Raw genomic sequence first — 14,875 nt, forward strand, 5'->3', positions numbered from 1 at the left:
AAGATGAGACACGATATATCATTAAGTAATTTATAAGACTAGTGCCAAAATCAATGGTACAGGTAACATGCATTTTAGATTTATGTAGAATTTTAGAGCTTCAAAACACTTTCTTGTATTTAATCCTCAGAACAATCTTATGAACTACACATTATTAGCCCCAATTTAGCAATGAGGAATCTGAGGTTTAGAATTTTAAGTGGCATGCCTCAATCAAATAGATTATGAGCGGAAGAGTCAAGACTCAAGCACAGGAAACCAAGGATTGGGATACCTAACAGGGCAACAGCTGGCCTTCTGCTAGAGGTGGAATTAAACTAGACCTGATCAGACGGTAGGAAAACGTAAAGCCATCTGAGCAGTGTCCAGCCAAATGTCCAAATTAATTTTATTCTGCAAATATTTGTACTTCAGTGTTATTCCCACAGCACAAGTACCATTTCCTTAGTTTTAGTGCCTTGACTTCCTCAAGAGCTTTGCTCTCAGAAATAGGGATGTCAAATATAATTTATAAAACTGGCCTAGCGGGATCATATATCTTAAAGGTCTTAATCACAAATATAAATCTTAAAGGTCTGATTTCTACTACTCCTTACACATTTTGTTTCCCCTCAGCGCCGGAGAGCATAACTCGACCCTACCCTTTTCTAGCATTCTTGCTCCAAACAACCACTTATTTTAAGATGTCAATGATTGACCCTATCCCAAATTCCACAGGTTCGCCCCAGTTTTGCCAGCCGACCCCAAGCCCTGCCCAGACACATCCCCCTCCCTCCCAATGGATATGATACCTAGTTCAGATTCTGCAGGTGCCTCATGATGCTTGTCACACAGCACTGACAGATAAGATATGACCTTTCGACTCCGTCCTTGGGGACCTCCCGCTGGCCCCGCAGCGTAGTTCCAACCCCAGGAAAGGGGCTCCCGGCTCGGGAACGCAGCCGCCGGCAGCGCACGGTCCGAAGCGATGTCTCTGACAACTAGAACGATGCTGGACGCTCGGGCGTGCATCACTCCGCCCCATACTCCTGCCAACTGCAGCGGACTTGGTCCGGCAACCAGTCCATCCCACCCCACAGGCAAGTCGGGGCCGACCGGCCCTTACGCAGGACCCCGATGACAGGGCGTTGGCGGCGGCGGCAGCAGCAAAAGCCAAGGCCACCCGCCCCCAGTGCCCATCGCCGCCAATCTAAGACCCCCTAGACTGGACCGCAGAGAAGCGTTTCTATGGAAACCCCCCAGGGATCACGTGACGACGCGGACGACCAATCGTCTCTTACCTCCGCTCGCGGCACCGCTTTCTGCTCGCCCTCCAGCCCCGCCCCCTCCCGCCCCCGCTTCCATTGCCCAGCCCCGCCCCTTTCCTGCGGAGACTCCGCGCTTGCGTACTGCGTCCAGCGCGCTCCCTCCCTCGCGCGGCTCCCCGGGGAGAGTGAAGGCGCCGTAGGAGACTGGAAGAGAGCGCGAGCCTGAGGAGGAAGGAGCGCGGCGTGCGCGCAGGCCCAGAACCGCCGAGCCTTGGCTGCCGGCAACGCCCCAGAGCGGAAGAGGGAAGTGGAGGCGTCAGGCTGTGGGTTCCTAGCAGGGTGGGCTTGCTGAAGTAGAGGCAGCGCCGAGAGGAGGCCTTTGCCACCGGTCCGGATCGCGATGTCGAAGAACACGGTGTCGTCGGCCCGGTTCCGGAAGGTGGACGTGGATGAGTACGACGAGAACAAGTTCGTGGACGAGGAAGACGGGGGCGATGGGCAGGCCGGGCCCGACGAGGGCGAGGTGGACTCCTGCCTGCGGCAATATCCTTGCGTTCCCGCCTCCCCACCCTTCCCGGCCCTTCTCCCGGGACCCCGCCGCCTGCAGGGGGTGAGGAGGACGGGCGCTTCCCGGGGGCCCGCCGCTTGAACCTGTCTCTTTGGGGTCCCCCATTCCAGGAGGGCAGGGGGCTCTCCCATTTCTAACCGAGTAGCCCCGAGACCCCAGGGTCCAGCCCTCGGAAAGGTGCCCTTGCCCGCGCGCCTTCCACGCCGCGATTCCTCAGGTTGCGCCCGGAGTTCCTGCCTCCCGGGAGCTGGCTCCGCCGGCCGCGCCCGCGAGCGCTGGGGCGGGCATCTGTGCTGGTCAGTGCGCTGTTGCAGGGCGCCTGAGTTTTCCGCCCCAGAACGGTGTTTACTGGGGTCACATTCGCTCCAGAAATTTCTGATTGGGAAGAACGGACGTCTTTCCTTAGGATTTTGTTTTTGTTGTAGTTTTGTTTTGGTAGCGTTAGGATAGTTCATTTATTGCCGGGGGACATGGGTTCGGTTTGCAAAATTGAGGCCGTCTGTCCTTCCGGCCCGTGGGCTCTATTTTTTTTTTTTTTTTTTAAAGAGAAAGGGATTTGGTAAAATACGGGTTGCACAGTATTTGTTAACGGGAGATCAGGAGTGAGTACAAAACAACCAAAACTCCCGTGAAGTAAGCTTGGAGCCTTTACCTGCTAAGCAAAGGACAATAGAAGACGGGGAATGCGTGTGAAGAATCCTTGGAAATATTTAAAATAAAGCCCAATGAATAAAATAGAAGATGAGTCATTTGTACAGAGCAGAATCATTTTTGTAATCCTGAAGTGGTTTCCATTTTAGTTAAAATGTGGCTGTCAGTTCCTGGTTTTTGTTTTTGCATATTTGCATATTCATAAGTTTGAGTGATCATTTGCATCAGATCTTTTTTAGAAAAATGTAAATGTGGCAATAACCAAAGCTGTAGTTTTAGAGATCTTCAATTACTGAATTCACTCATTTCTAATTATTCTTGGGTGTATTCATAAGATAAGGAAGGCTTTTTAGAGTCTTTGCTCATCAATGGGGAAGTATATGAGTGGAAATAACTTGGTAGCAACTATATCTGGTCTTAAAGGCACCTAAAATACAGCACTAAATATGTCAACATACAGATGTTCTTTTGATTGCCACAACTTTCACAATCAGCTGTTGCTGTTTTGCATCATTTAAGCAGTTAAGTGTTTTGGGTCTTAAAAGTGAGCCAGTCTACAAAAGGCATGCGTCTCTAGAAGTTCATTAAGCCTTGAAAAGAGCGACTTACCACCAACCATAGGTTTTTTTGTGAGACCTTTTTCTTCAGAACATATGTGATAAACATTATTCTGTCTAAAAACATTCTTTGATGGATAAATGATGTTTTGTGAAGCTAACTTAGGTGATATGTGATGACTTTTAGATAGTACTGCTGTGTCGGTATAGTGGATCTGCTTTTTAAACAGTTCATCTTAAAATATAAAGATATTGTCTCTTCTACTCTTGTTACAAGAAGAGACAAACCCTGGTCAGGCACTACAGATGGAGGAACAAATGAACTCTGTGTGGTTTTCCTTTTAGGGAAATGACTGTACATTCTGACAGTCTGATTGGCCTTCTGTGTCTCATACTTGCTAGCTCACTGGTGCTTTCAAAGAGAGACTAAATTTAATAAGTATGGCCTGAGACAGTTTGAATAACCTTTATGAAATATGAGAGAAAATATCCAAAACAGAAAAATCAAGTTGCCATCTAAGGGCCATTGAATGATTATATCTTCCACAATATTGATAGGTTGCTAATATATATTATTCAGATTGCTAGAGTAATCTACCGGCATTTCAATTCATATAGAATATAGTTCTAGTAAAAGTTTTGCCTTTATTTTTCTAGGTAGAATCACATAAAAAGACATTTTGGTTAAGGATAGGCTGTTTCATTTTGGGGCCTAATAATTCTGATAGATGTTTTAGAGTTTTTTAAATATCACTCTAGATAATGTTTGCATATGTGTCTTACTAGAAAATGAAAGGTTGGGGCAGACCCCGTGGCGTAGCGGTTAAGTGCATGCGCTCTGCTACTGGCAGCCCGGGTTCGGATCCTGGGCGCGCATCCACGCACCGCTTTGTCAAGCCGTGCTCTGGTGGTGTCCCATATAAAGTGGAGGAAGATGGGCACAGATGTTAGCCCAGGGCCAGTCTTCCTCAGCAAAAAATAAAAGAGGAGGATGGGCATGAATGTTAGCTCAGGGCTGATCTTCCTCAAAAAAAATTAAAATAAAACTCATTATATAAATAAAAAAAAGAAAATGAAAGGTTATCAAGGTGTTCATCTAATAGAACCACGAATGAAACGGTCTTTGCTTTATTAAAAAACTCTAATGTTCTCTTTCTGTTTTCAGTATTTTGAGTGACATCCTTGAAACCAACATGTTGAATTTTCCAATATTGAACATAGTGACCATAGGAATTTTTCTTTCTGTGCGTAAAGTCAAGTCTTAAGAACCAGTGGTTCCTGGTAGTTATGATGCTTTCCTGAGGCCTGACCTTTGCTGCTATCCTTAACCTCCATCACAGGAAACATGACGGCTGCCCTACAGGCAGCTCTGAAAAACCCCCCTATCAACACCAAGAGTCAGGCGGTGAAGGTGAGTCACGGACAGCACAGTGATCTCTGCTGATATCTTAGCATTCTTACCAGAATCCTCTCAAGTGTCACAATTTCAACAGATATCTTAACTGTCTTTGAAGTAGAAGAGCTTACAATGTAGTTTGATAGGTAAAAATTTACATATGAAAAATAGCTCTCTAATGTTGAGTTATGGTAATGCTGTGTGGAAGACACACTAAGTTCAGATGATAGATCATTTTTGTGTGTTTTTAGAGGAGGCCACTCAGCTTGAATTTGAGCAAAGCCTTGAAAAATAAGCAAAACTTTTGCAAAATAAACAGATTCTACTTGCTTTTTAAAGATTTTTTCAAAATATGAGTATTAAATATTTATTATAGAAAACTCAGAGATGTTGGGGGAGAATAAGGTAATCATTCATAATCCCACCAACCAGAGATAATAGTTATTACTTTTTGGTATAGCTATACGCTTATAGAAGTTTTTCTGTGAGTGTTTTTTAAAAATAAAACTGGAATTTTATAACCTGCTTTTTCAGCTGTGTGGCAATGTACGTGAACACCTTTCCTTGGTAATAAGTTTATTTCTATAACTTTTTTTTTAATGGCTGCATATAGATAGGCTGCTGTTTATATATTAACTAATCTCCTTTTGTCATATATTTAGATTATTGACCTTGTTTTCAGTAAACAGTACTGAAATGAACAATTTTTGGTAAATTCTTAATTATTTCCTTTGAATAAATTCCTAGAAGTGAATCGCTGGATTTTAGAGTGCACATTTTTTAAGGCTTTCAGTGCATATGGTATTGCCAAATTGCCCTTTAAAAAAGTGTGTAACTTACATTCCCTGCAGCAGTCTTTTAGTAATTCTTAAGAACCTGTTTACTTAGTTATTTATTAAAATGAAGCCCAGAGCATTGTCCCCACCATTCAGAGCTATTCATACATGCTAGGAATCCCAAGAATCTCCTTAACTGAATAGCAGTAAGTAATAACTTAGGTAAATGTGTAATAATTATCTAGGCAACATAATTTTTTATAAGGGGAAAATTTCTTTGATTTTTAAAAGTTGTGAGGAACATCATTGAAATTTCAACTTTACCACCTTCTGCTTTTCTATGGGTGGTTTTTTAATCACAGTTTGTGGGTGGGAGGTTATAGCTCTGGATGCAAGCATGTTTTTCTAAATTGGGTAAGTGCATAGTCTTGAAACAGAAGATAACAGTAGGTGGTAGAAACATTCTGTAAAATGCTGACCAGTAGGAATGCCAAAGGTATCGCTTTATCTTGAATAGATGGAGAAACGAATTGTGGAAAGGGTAAATTAAGTGTTCCCTTTGCTTGGCTTGATGGGTAAAAAAATAACTTTGCTGTTGGAGCAGCCTTTTATCAAAGAAAAACATCATTATAAATGAAGATCACTATATCTTATATCTGTAGTCACTTGACTGTAGATAGAAACTTAAAATGTTTTCTTAAAAACTTAAATTTTTACTTATTAATAACTGATTTCTGAAGGATAGTTCCAGGTAGAACTGCAATTCAGTTTCCTTGTTTTGTTCGGATTGTTTTTAAGATCAAGAAGTAAAATTTATTGATTTAATAAATTGGTAAATTATCACATCTATCTGTAAGCAAATCCTTTCAGCTCTACCTTCAAGTATGTCAAGAATCTGTCCACTTCTGACCACCTCCACTGCTGCCATGCTGGCCAGAAACAGCCTATATCATTGCAATAACTTCCTAACTGGTCCCGCTTCTGCCTTGTCCCCTGCCTTCTCCTCCCCGCAGCTTATCCTCAACTTAGCAGCCACAGTGATCCTGTTAAAATGTAAGTCAGGGGCCGTCCCATGGCGTAGTGGTTAAGTTCGTGTGCTCCACTTCGGTGGCCCGGGGTTAGTGGGTTTGGATCCCCGGCGTGGACCTGTGCATCACTCATCAAGCCATGCTGTGGTGGCGTCCCACATAAAATAGAGGAAGATGGGCACAGATGTTAGGCCAGCGCCAATCTTCCTCAGCAAAAAGAGGAGGATTGGCAACAGATGTTAGCTCAGGGCTGGTCTTACTTGCCAAAAAAAAAAAAAAAAGTGAGATTGTATCACTGTTCTCAAAACCTTCCCACATCTTCTCATTTCTCTGAGTGAAAGCTGAAGTCCTCACCGTGGCCTGCAGGGCTGTCATGATCTGCCTTCCCCTTACCTCTCTGACTTCCTGTCTTCCTGTTCTCTCACCCATCTGCTCCAGCCACTTTGGGTCTTTTTGCTTTAACACACACTAATAGCACTGGTTTCTTCTGTCTGAAATACTTTCCTCAGATACCCCCAAGTTTTCCTCCTTCATGTCCTTCAGGTCTTTACTCAATTGTCACCTTCCCATGTAGCCTTTCTAAAACTGTAACCCCCCCACACACACATGTCTAAATGTTCTGTTTATGTATTTACCCTCAGGATCGAGCAGGCAGCATTGTCTTGAAGGTGCTCATCTCTTTTAAAGCTAATGATATTGAAAAGGCAGTTCAATCCCTGGACAAGAACGGTGTGGATCTCCTAATGAAGTATATTTATAAAGGCTTTGAGAGCCCCTCTGACAACAGCAGTGCTGTGTTATTGCAATGGCATGAAAAGGTAAGTTATGAATTATAAATCTGTATGACTGGTTCCTTTATAATAAAGAAGAACAATGACAGCCTCTCTCACCTAAATAACTGTTTTGACTTGCTGGTTATACATCTTTGTTATTACAAATAACTACCTGAAAGTGAAAGTTGAGATTTACACTTCCTAGCCTTGGTCTTAAGAGATTCTGATTTGCAACACATATATATTCAGTAATGATTATTGTTCATTAAACATAATCTTGAACTTTGAACTAAATCAAAACTTTGAAAAGAAAATAAGCAATAAAAATCAAGAATTCTTTGACAATGGCCAAAAGGTGGAAACAACTCAAGTGCCCATCGACAGATGAACAGATAAACAAAATGTGGTACAGACGTACAATGGAATATGTTCAACCAAAAAAAAGGAAGTTCTGATACATGCTATCGCATGAATGAACCTTGAAAACCTTATGCAAAGTAAAGTAAGCCAGACACAAAATTTTTGGACAAGTACCATGTGATTCCACTTATATGAAATATCTAGAATAGGCACATTCAGAGACAGACAGCAGGTTAGAGCTTACCCAAAGCTGAGGAGAAGGAAGAATAGAGTTATTGCTTAATGGGTACGGAATTTCTGTTTGGGGTGATGAAAAAGTTTTGGAAATAGTGATGATAACTGTACAATATTGTGAATGTAATTAATGCCACTGAACTTTACTTTTAAAGACAGTTAGGGCCGGCTCTGTGGCTTGGCGGGCCGGCTCTGTGGCTTGGCGGTTAAGTGCACGCGCTCCGCTGCTGGCGGCCCGGGTTTGGATCCCGGGCGCGCACTGACGCACCACTTCTCTGGCCATGCTGCGGCTGCGTCCCACATACAGCAACTAGAAGGATGTGCAGCTATGACATACAACTATCTACTGGGGCTTTGGGGAAAAATAAAAAATAAAATAAAGACGGTTAAAGTAGCAAATTTTATGTTATGTATTTTACCGCCATTTAAAAAAAAAGGGGCCGGCCCAGTGGCGCAAGCGGTTAAGTGCGTGCTCTCCGCTTCGCTTCGGCAGCCCAGGGTTTGCATGTTCGGATCCTGGGCGCGCACCGACGCACTGCTTGGCAAGCCATGCTGTGGCGGAGCCTCACATAAAGTGGAGGAAGATGGGCACAGATGTTAGCTCAGGGCCAATCTTCCTCAAGAAAAAAGGGGAGGATTGGCATCAGATGTTAGCTCAGGGCTAGTCCTCACAAAATAGATAGATAGATAGGAAGGAAGGGAGGGAGGGAGGGATCGGAGATAGGATCAAGAATTCTTAAATATTTTTTTCTGTTTTCATGCATTTTATTTTGCAATGTAAGCAGATGCTGGTACACTATCCCTCAAAAAAAAAAGTGGCTAAGGGGAATTTTTAGCTTTAGATAAAAAGTTGGTAAGGTATATTGGTATAAATATAAACAATGTAACATTTAAATAAAACCAACCACAGGTAAGGGGTATATTCTCTAACATCTTACAATTCCCAAAACTCAGTTTTTCAGAAGCTATTGTCTGTATATCTGAGTGAAAATATGCATGTAAGATAAGAATAGGTAGTAAAACTTGCTCTTTAGCCTTGGTCGAGTCACTTTATCTCTCATACACCATCAGATATGCATAGGGTAACCATACCTCCCAGTTTTCCCAAGACAACCCCAGATTTTTGCCTATTGTCCCAACATCAATATGAAGAGTTCCCTTTCACTCAACAGTGTACCAATTTGGAGAACAATTTATATGGTCATTTTATTCATGGAGCACTTTCTGTTTGCCAGCCACTGTACTATTAGTTTGTGTTTCATTTTATTCTTACAACAATCCTACAAGGTATATTAACATCTTTACCACCCTCAATTTACAGATGGAGAGCTAGCTTTAAAACCTAAGCTACCTAGTTCCAGTATAGCCTCAGGATCGTAACAAACATTGATTTTGCACTTCTTATATTCCAGGCATTCTTCCAAGTACTTTATAAATATTAATTCATTTAATCCTCCTAAAAATACTCGGAGGGAAAGCTTGCTATTATTCCCCTCTTGCAGATGGGGAAACTGAGGCTCGTGTTAAGTCTTCATTTCTTCCTAGCATCAGTCACCACTTTTGCCGATCTTATTTCTTAAATACTCCTCAAATCATCCACTCAGATACATCTGTAATGCAGCTGTTTGCAGCTTCTCTCCCAGTCTGTTGCTATAGCTTTCTGAACTGGTCAGTCTCCTGGTTACCACTTTTGCCTCCGTCATATCTCTTCTCCACCCAGTCACCAGAATGCCCTGTCTGAAATCCAGATCTACCCTTGTCAGTCACCCGCAGAATAAAATCCAAGTCCCCAAGTCCAGCTCCATCTTCCGTGTCATTCTTCCCCTTATGCTGCAGCAGTGAGCATACTAATGTGTTTTCCCTGAACACACCATAATGTTTCACACCTCTATACCTTTGCTCCTGATTTTCTCTGCCTGAGTGTTTCCTTACCCTTTTCTGTCAGTCTGTCACCTACTTCTCCATTTAATGTATCATTTTCTCCAGGAAGCCTTACCTGATCATTCCACATTCCTCTATACCCTCAGGTTGGGTACATGCCCTTCCCCTACGCTTTTATAGCACCCAAAGCATAGCTCTGTCATTTCATACATTATATTATATTAAAATGATCTGTTTATATGTCTGTCTCTTCCCAGTAGACCAGAAGATGCTATATTTGTTCACTCTTGTATCCCTGGCATCTAGCACACTACCCAATACATAAAGGTATTCAGTAAGTGTTTTTTGAACACAAATGAAGTAGAGCTTTAAATTCCTTATACTTAATCATGACTTCCAATTTTTCAAGGTAAAGTCAAAGTTAAAGTTCCTAAGTTCTTAGCTATTAAATAATATATTCTTAGCCTCAGCAAAAAAAAATATGACAAACTCTGACTAATCTAAATGGAACTTAGGATGGTTGATCCCAGTTTAAATTTCTTCCTGAGAGTGCTGAGAATGAGAGCAGAATAAATGACCTAAATTTATATTTGAGCACCTGTTTTAGGCAAGAACATTTTGCTGCAGATCTTTAAGAACATACTGTTATTTGAAAATGACATACTAGAATGTAAACTAGTATCTCACTAGAATGTAACTGCAGGAGGGCAAGGACTCAGAACGTTTTGTTTATTACTGTACCCCTGGTGCCAAGAACAGTGCCTGGTGCGTAATAGGTGCTCAGGATATATTTATGAGAATGAGTGAATTCAAAATTCATAGCTGCACACATTTCTTCTTTAAGAAAAATGTTTTACTTGTTATGAGAATTGACCCTTAATGATCCTGTCAACGTTTACACTTTGTTTTGTTTTTAGGCACTTGCTGCCGGAGGAGTAGGGTCCATTGTTCGAGTCTTGACTGCAAGGAAAACCGTGTAGTCCAGCAGGAACTGGATATCTCCTGCAGGTGTGGGAGTTGCGGGTACAAAGACCAAAACAACCAAATGCCACCGCTGCCCTTTGGGTCGCATCTATTTCTCTCAGCTCTGCCTTCTTGCTTCCTTTTTCATATTTGTAAAGAAGAAAATTACATATCAGTTTTCCTTTAATGAAAATTGGGATAATATACCGGAAATGTTTTAACATGAGTGTTTTATGCTCTCGAAACTATTTCAGTGATGTGTATACCAATCTATATATAGTATAATTTACATTCAAGTTTAATTGTGCAATTTTTAGCCCCTATTGGCTGGTGTTTTTGTTTTTTGTTTTTGTTTTTGACTAATAGAAATTTGATCAGAATTTGAGGCCAGTTTCCTAACTCAGTGCTAGCCAGGAAATGATCTTTATAAAAAATTATGTTTCAGAGACTGGCAGCTATTAACATTATAAAACTGGACCATACTTCTTTTATTTAAGAAAAATGTGTTTCTGGAACAAGTGGTGGGTGAACACCACCGCCAAGTTCCAGTTGTGTCTCTGCTTGCCTTCAGATCATGTGAGTTTAAGTATGCTTCCTCCTCTCAGCATCCAGTAATCATGGCCTCTTGATTTCTTTGTGGTCACCCAGGGTCCAGAGCAAGGAGTCTTGCTCTACACAAATGTATCTATTAAACACCAGAGCCCATTTGGTGTGAGCATACAACTTTTGTTCCAATAATATGACCCTATTTGGAGAAACTACTCCAAATTAGAAAGGACATGGAAACTATGATGTAGTTCAAACTCTGGGCAGCCTCTGAATGAAATGCTATTTTCTTTAGAAATATAGTAGCTGCCTTAGACATTATGAGGTATATAACTAGTGTTTGATATGCCCTATACATGTCTTTAGTGTTCTTCAGGGTAGTTGGGATCTCAAAAGATTTGGTTCAGATCCAAACACAAACACATTCTGTATTTTAGCTCAGTGTTTTTTCAAAAAAGAAAATGCCACACAGCAAAAGGTGTTTACTTTGTTGGACTAACCAAATCTCTTCTCAAAAAATGACCGGTGCTTATAAAAAGTTAGTATTCAGTAGCTCCAAAACAAACCACCTGAATGCATATGACCAAGAGAAAAATCACCCTGTGTTTAGTATTTACAGTGGACACCAGTTTCGTAATCACTGACTTATGTGAAAACTGGTGCAGAAATTCTGTAAACTCTTGCTGTTTTTGATATCTGCTTTTTGTTTTGTTTTGTAAAAATGATAAAGTTCAGAAAATAAAACGTCAGTGTTGAATAATTTATTTTTCTGACTTTTACTTTAATACTTATGAATGTATAGTTAATTAAGAGGAAAGACTTCCTGTTTTACCACCAGGTTGTTGTACTCTTGACAAGAACTAATTTTGGCACAGAAAGCTTATAAAACTACTTTATTCAAATATATGGTAGTAGGGAAGAGGAGAGAATCATTAATGATGTCAGCACTGCTGACACCTTTGGAGTGACTCCATAGCCCTCTGGATGCCAGCTGTACACCTGTAGTATTGCTGCTCAGAGACCTGGACCAGAATGTGCAAATTAGCCTAGCTGCCACTGTCATTTATTCCCAGCTTCCAGACTTTCTCTTAACCCCTCAGATCTTTTTTTTGTGTGTGTGTGTGAGGAAGATCAGCCCTGAGCTAACATCTGCCAGTCCTCCGAGCTAACATCTGCCAATCCTCCTCTTTTTGCTGAGGAAGACTGGCTCTGGGCTAACATCCATGCCCATCTTCTCCACTTTATATGGGACGCCGCCACAGCATGGCCTGACAAGCGGTGCAGCGGTGGGCGCCCGGGATCCGAACCAGCAAACCCCGGGCTGCCGCAGTGGAGAAGCACGCACTTAACCGCTTGCGCCACTGGGCCGGCCCCACAGAGCTATTTCTTATCCTTGCCTACTCACAGCAACCTGTTTGCTTTCCCACTGCACCTGACTAAATTCCTTTTTTAAAGCTTTAGAAACTTACAAGCAATTCAGAGGGCTCTGAGTTAAGAGAAGCTAAGCAATAATAGCTAATAGCTAGAGGCAGTCGAGTAGGTATAGCATTACCACTTATAAACTTTAAAATGAAAACAAAAGTGATATTGCAATGCTTTTTTGTAAAATCCTTCTTAACACCTGTTTCACGGCTGTAGGGTTGGGGAAAATTCTGGAGTTTCATATTTTATAGTCACAAGAATTGATGTGTTCAAAATCTGCCAGTCTGTCAGCTCAGGGGAGATAGTAACAATTTAACAATAACAGCATAGGGCCTCAATCAGAATGGATGTCAGCTGAAAACAACCAGCTCAACTATGCATCTTGGCTAAATGTCAGCCCGGGTTACACTGGCCATGACACAATACTGACTTGGTGGAAAGAGTAGGGGACGGTCAGGATGAATTGTGGAAAAAAGATATAAATGCTAAGAGGCACTTTTGACACAAAAGTGGTTCTTTACCTCCCATTTCCTTCTACTTGAATCTCAGTGGTTTTATTGTTTGTTTCACTTTAGCCATTTTTGTTTGTTTTCTTTTTGCCACTTTTTAGAGGGGAAAAAATGACACACATCCCCTTTTTCGGACATCAGGTAACAGCACCATTTAGCTAACAGTCATACTTGGTGTGATGTCTTAAGGAAAGCCATTAACAGGTGAACTAAATCTGTAGAGGGTACAAATCAAATATTTTTTAAGCATTTCCTGTGTTCCCCAGGATCACGAAGGACATAATAGGAGAGGAATGGCTGGACCTTGCTCACAAGTTGCTTTCAGTCTAATTGGGAAGTAAGATTTAAGCACTTTAAAATTAATGTCATACAATTTAGCTTTTGTAAGTGCAGTTAGTCAGGGTTGGGGGAACAGCGAAATCAGAGTAAAGTGAGACCGATCAATCTGAACTAGGCCTTGCAGGGGCAGAAAGGACAAGTCCAACTGACAGGGACAGAGAAGAAAGAAGATGAAGTTGAAGTGGGTTTGTCACTTTTCTTATGGTTTTAATGTTTTTAACACAAGTTCTAGGCGGTGAAAGTTATTTATTAAGAAGATTAAGCTTTGAGGGCCGGCCCCGTGGCTTAGCGGTTAGGTGTGTGCGCTCCGCTGCTGGCGGCCTGGGTTCGGATCCTGGGCGCACACCGACGCACTGCTTCTCCGGCCATGCTGAGGCCGCGTCCCACATACAGCAACTAGAAGGATGTGCAGCTATGACATACAACTATCTACTGGGGCTTTGGGGGAAAAAAATAAATAAATAAAATTATTTTAAAAAAAAGATTAAGCTTTGATAAAGTGGGAGATTCAAGAAAGTCATGAGATTATAGAAAACCATTTTTTTTTTAGTTTAAATAGACGTTGATGGTCACTTAGTCTCGCTCCTTTTACAATAGTAAAAGAAGGGGATAATTAAATTTTATAAGGAAAGCATCTTAAGTTAGTAATAAAAAGCTTCACTTAATGAAAAATGGATATGAATAATTTTATCCTTTAAGTATTTTTGATCATTTCTTAAAATGTCAGTTATGTCTAATGAGTAGTCATTTAACAGTAGTCTGTTGAGGTTGGAACAACATCAGTAGTGCTGCCTGGGTCCATGTGGCCCAGAGTTACATGAGTTTATGAAATACATGAAATATAACACAAATAGACATAGCACAAATAGCAGGAAATCAAAGGTGTGGTACCCCCAGCATGTGGTAGTAATATGGCTTTTAATTTCTAAAGCAAGATTCTGAGTGAGAGAGGTAGATCAAAACACAAAAGCCATTTACTGTGTGTCAGTCTCATTGTATATTTTATCTTAGGACTGAAGTATATATCATATAAGATCACACAGTTTGTAGGTCCAGCACCAGACTTCCAGCTCATGTCTGCCTGACTCCAAGGGTCTACCACACTTCTTTCTCAAGTCTGGTGCCTGGGGAATACAGATGTTTCCAGGACAGATGAGGACTGGGGCCTTCTCTAGAAATATCAAACCTTGATGCTTGGGGGTCATTGTTGAGAGAGAAAATCCATGCAGGAGCCCTTGAGAGAGGCAGAAGTTGACAGATGTAGAAGTCAGAAAGATTTGGAGAGGTGCTACAACAACTAGAGGCGTACTCAGCAGCAAAGAGCATAGCTATTTTTTCACCACAAGTTTTACTTGCCTTTGGAAGATTTTTAAAATTGTGAGGTTAGAGGTTAATACCCGTAACATGCATAACTCCGCGAGAAGAGAGAAAAGTGACAGAGGGTTGGGCTTCTCGAAGTGTGCAGTTTCTCTTGTGTCCCGCTGTTTACCCAATATTTTTAATAGGTTCCCTGTTTTCATAGATGATGTATTTTAACTAATAAACTTCTAATTTAATTAGTTTTGTCACAATTCCTTTTAGCAAGAACCAGAGCTGCAATCTGTCATTTCATTAGCCAAGCTCAA

The 14,875-nt window shown here is 41.5% G+C and overlaps 1 protein-coding gene across 1 annotated transcript; it reads left to right on the top strand.

Annotated features, from left to right (window-relative positions):
- Nucleotides 1–1,450: 1,450 nt before the first annotated feature.
- ARPC5 (actin related protein 2/3 complex subunit 5) lies at nt 1,451–11,744 on the top strand. The gene is made up of 4 exons (XM_058539895.1): nt 1,451–1,790; nt 4,362–4,434; nt 6,865–7,041; nt 10,389–11,744. Exons 1-4 carry the CDS (start codon nt 1,648–1,650, stop codon nt 10,449–10,451), a joined length of 456 nt encoding a protein of 151 aa, XP_058395878.1. The 5' UTR covers nt 1,451–1,647; the 3' UTR covers nt 10,452–11,744.
- Nucleotides 11,745–14,875: the final 3,131 nt, after the last annotated feature.

Source organism: Diceros bicornis, chromosome 4, assembly GCF_020826845.1.
Source record: "Diceros bicornis minor isolate mBicDic1 chromosome 4, mDicBic1.mat.cur, whole genome shotgun sequence".
In the NCBI taxonomy this organism is placed as follows: Eukaryota; Metazoa; Chordata; class Mammalia; order Perissodactyla; family Rhinocerotidae; genus Diceros; species Diceros bicornis.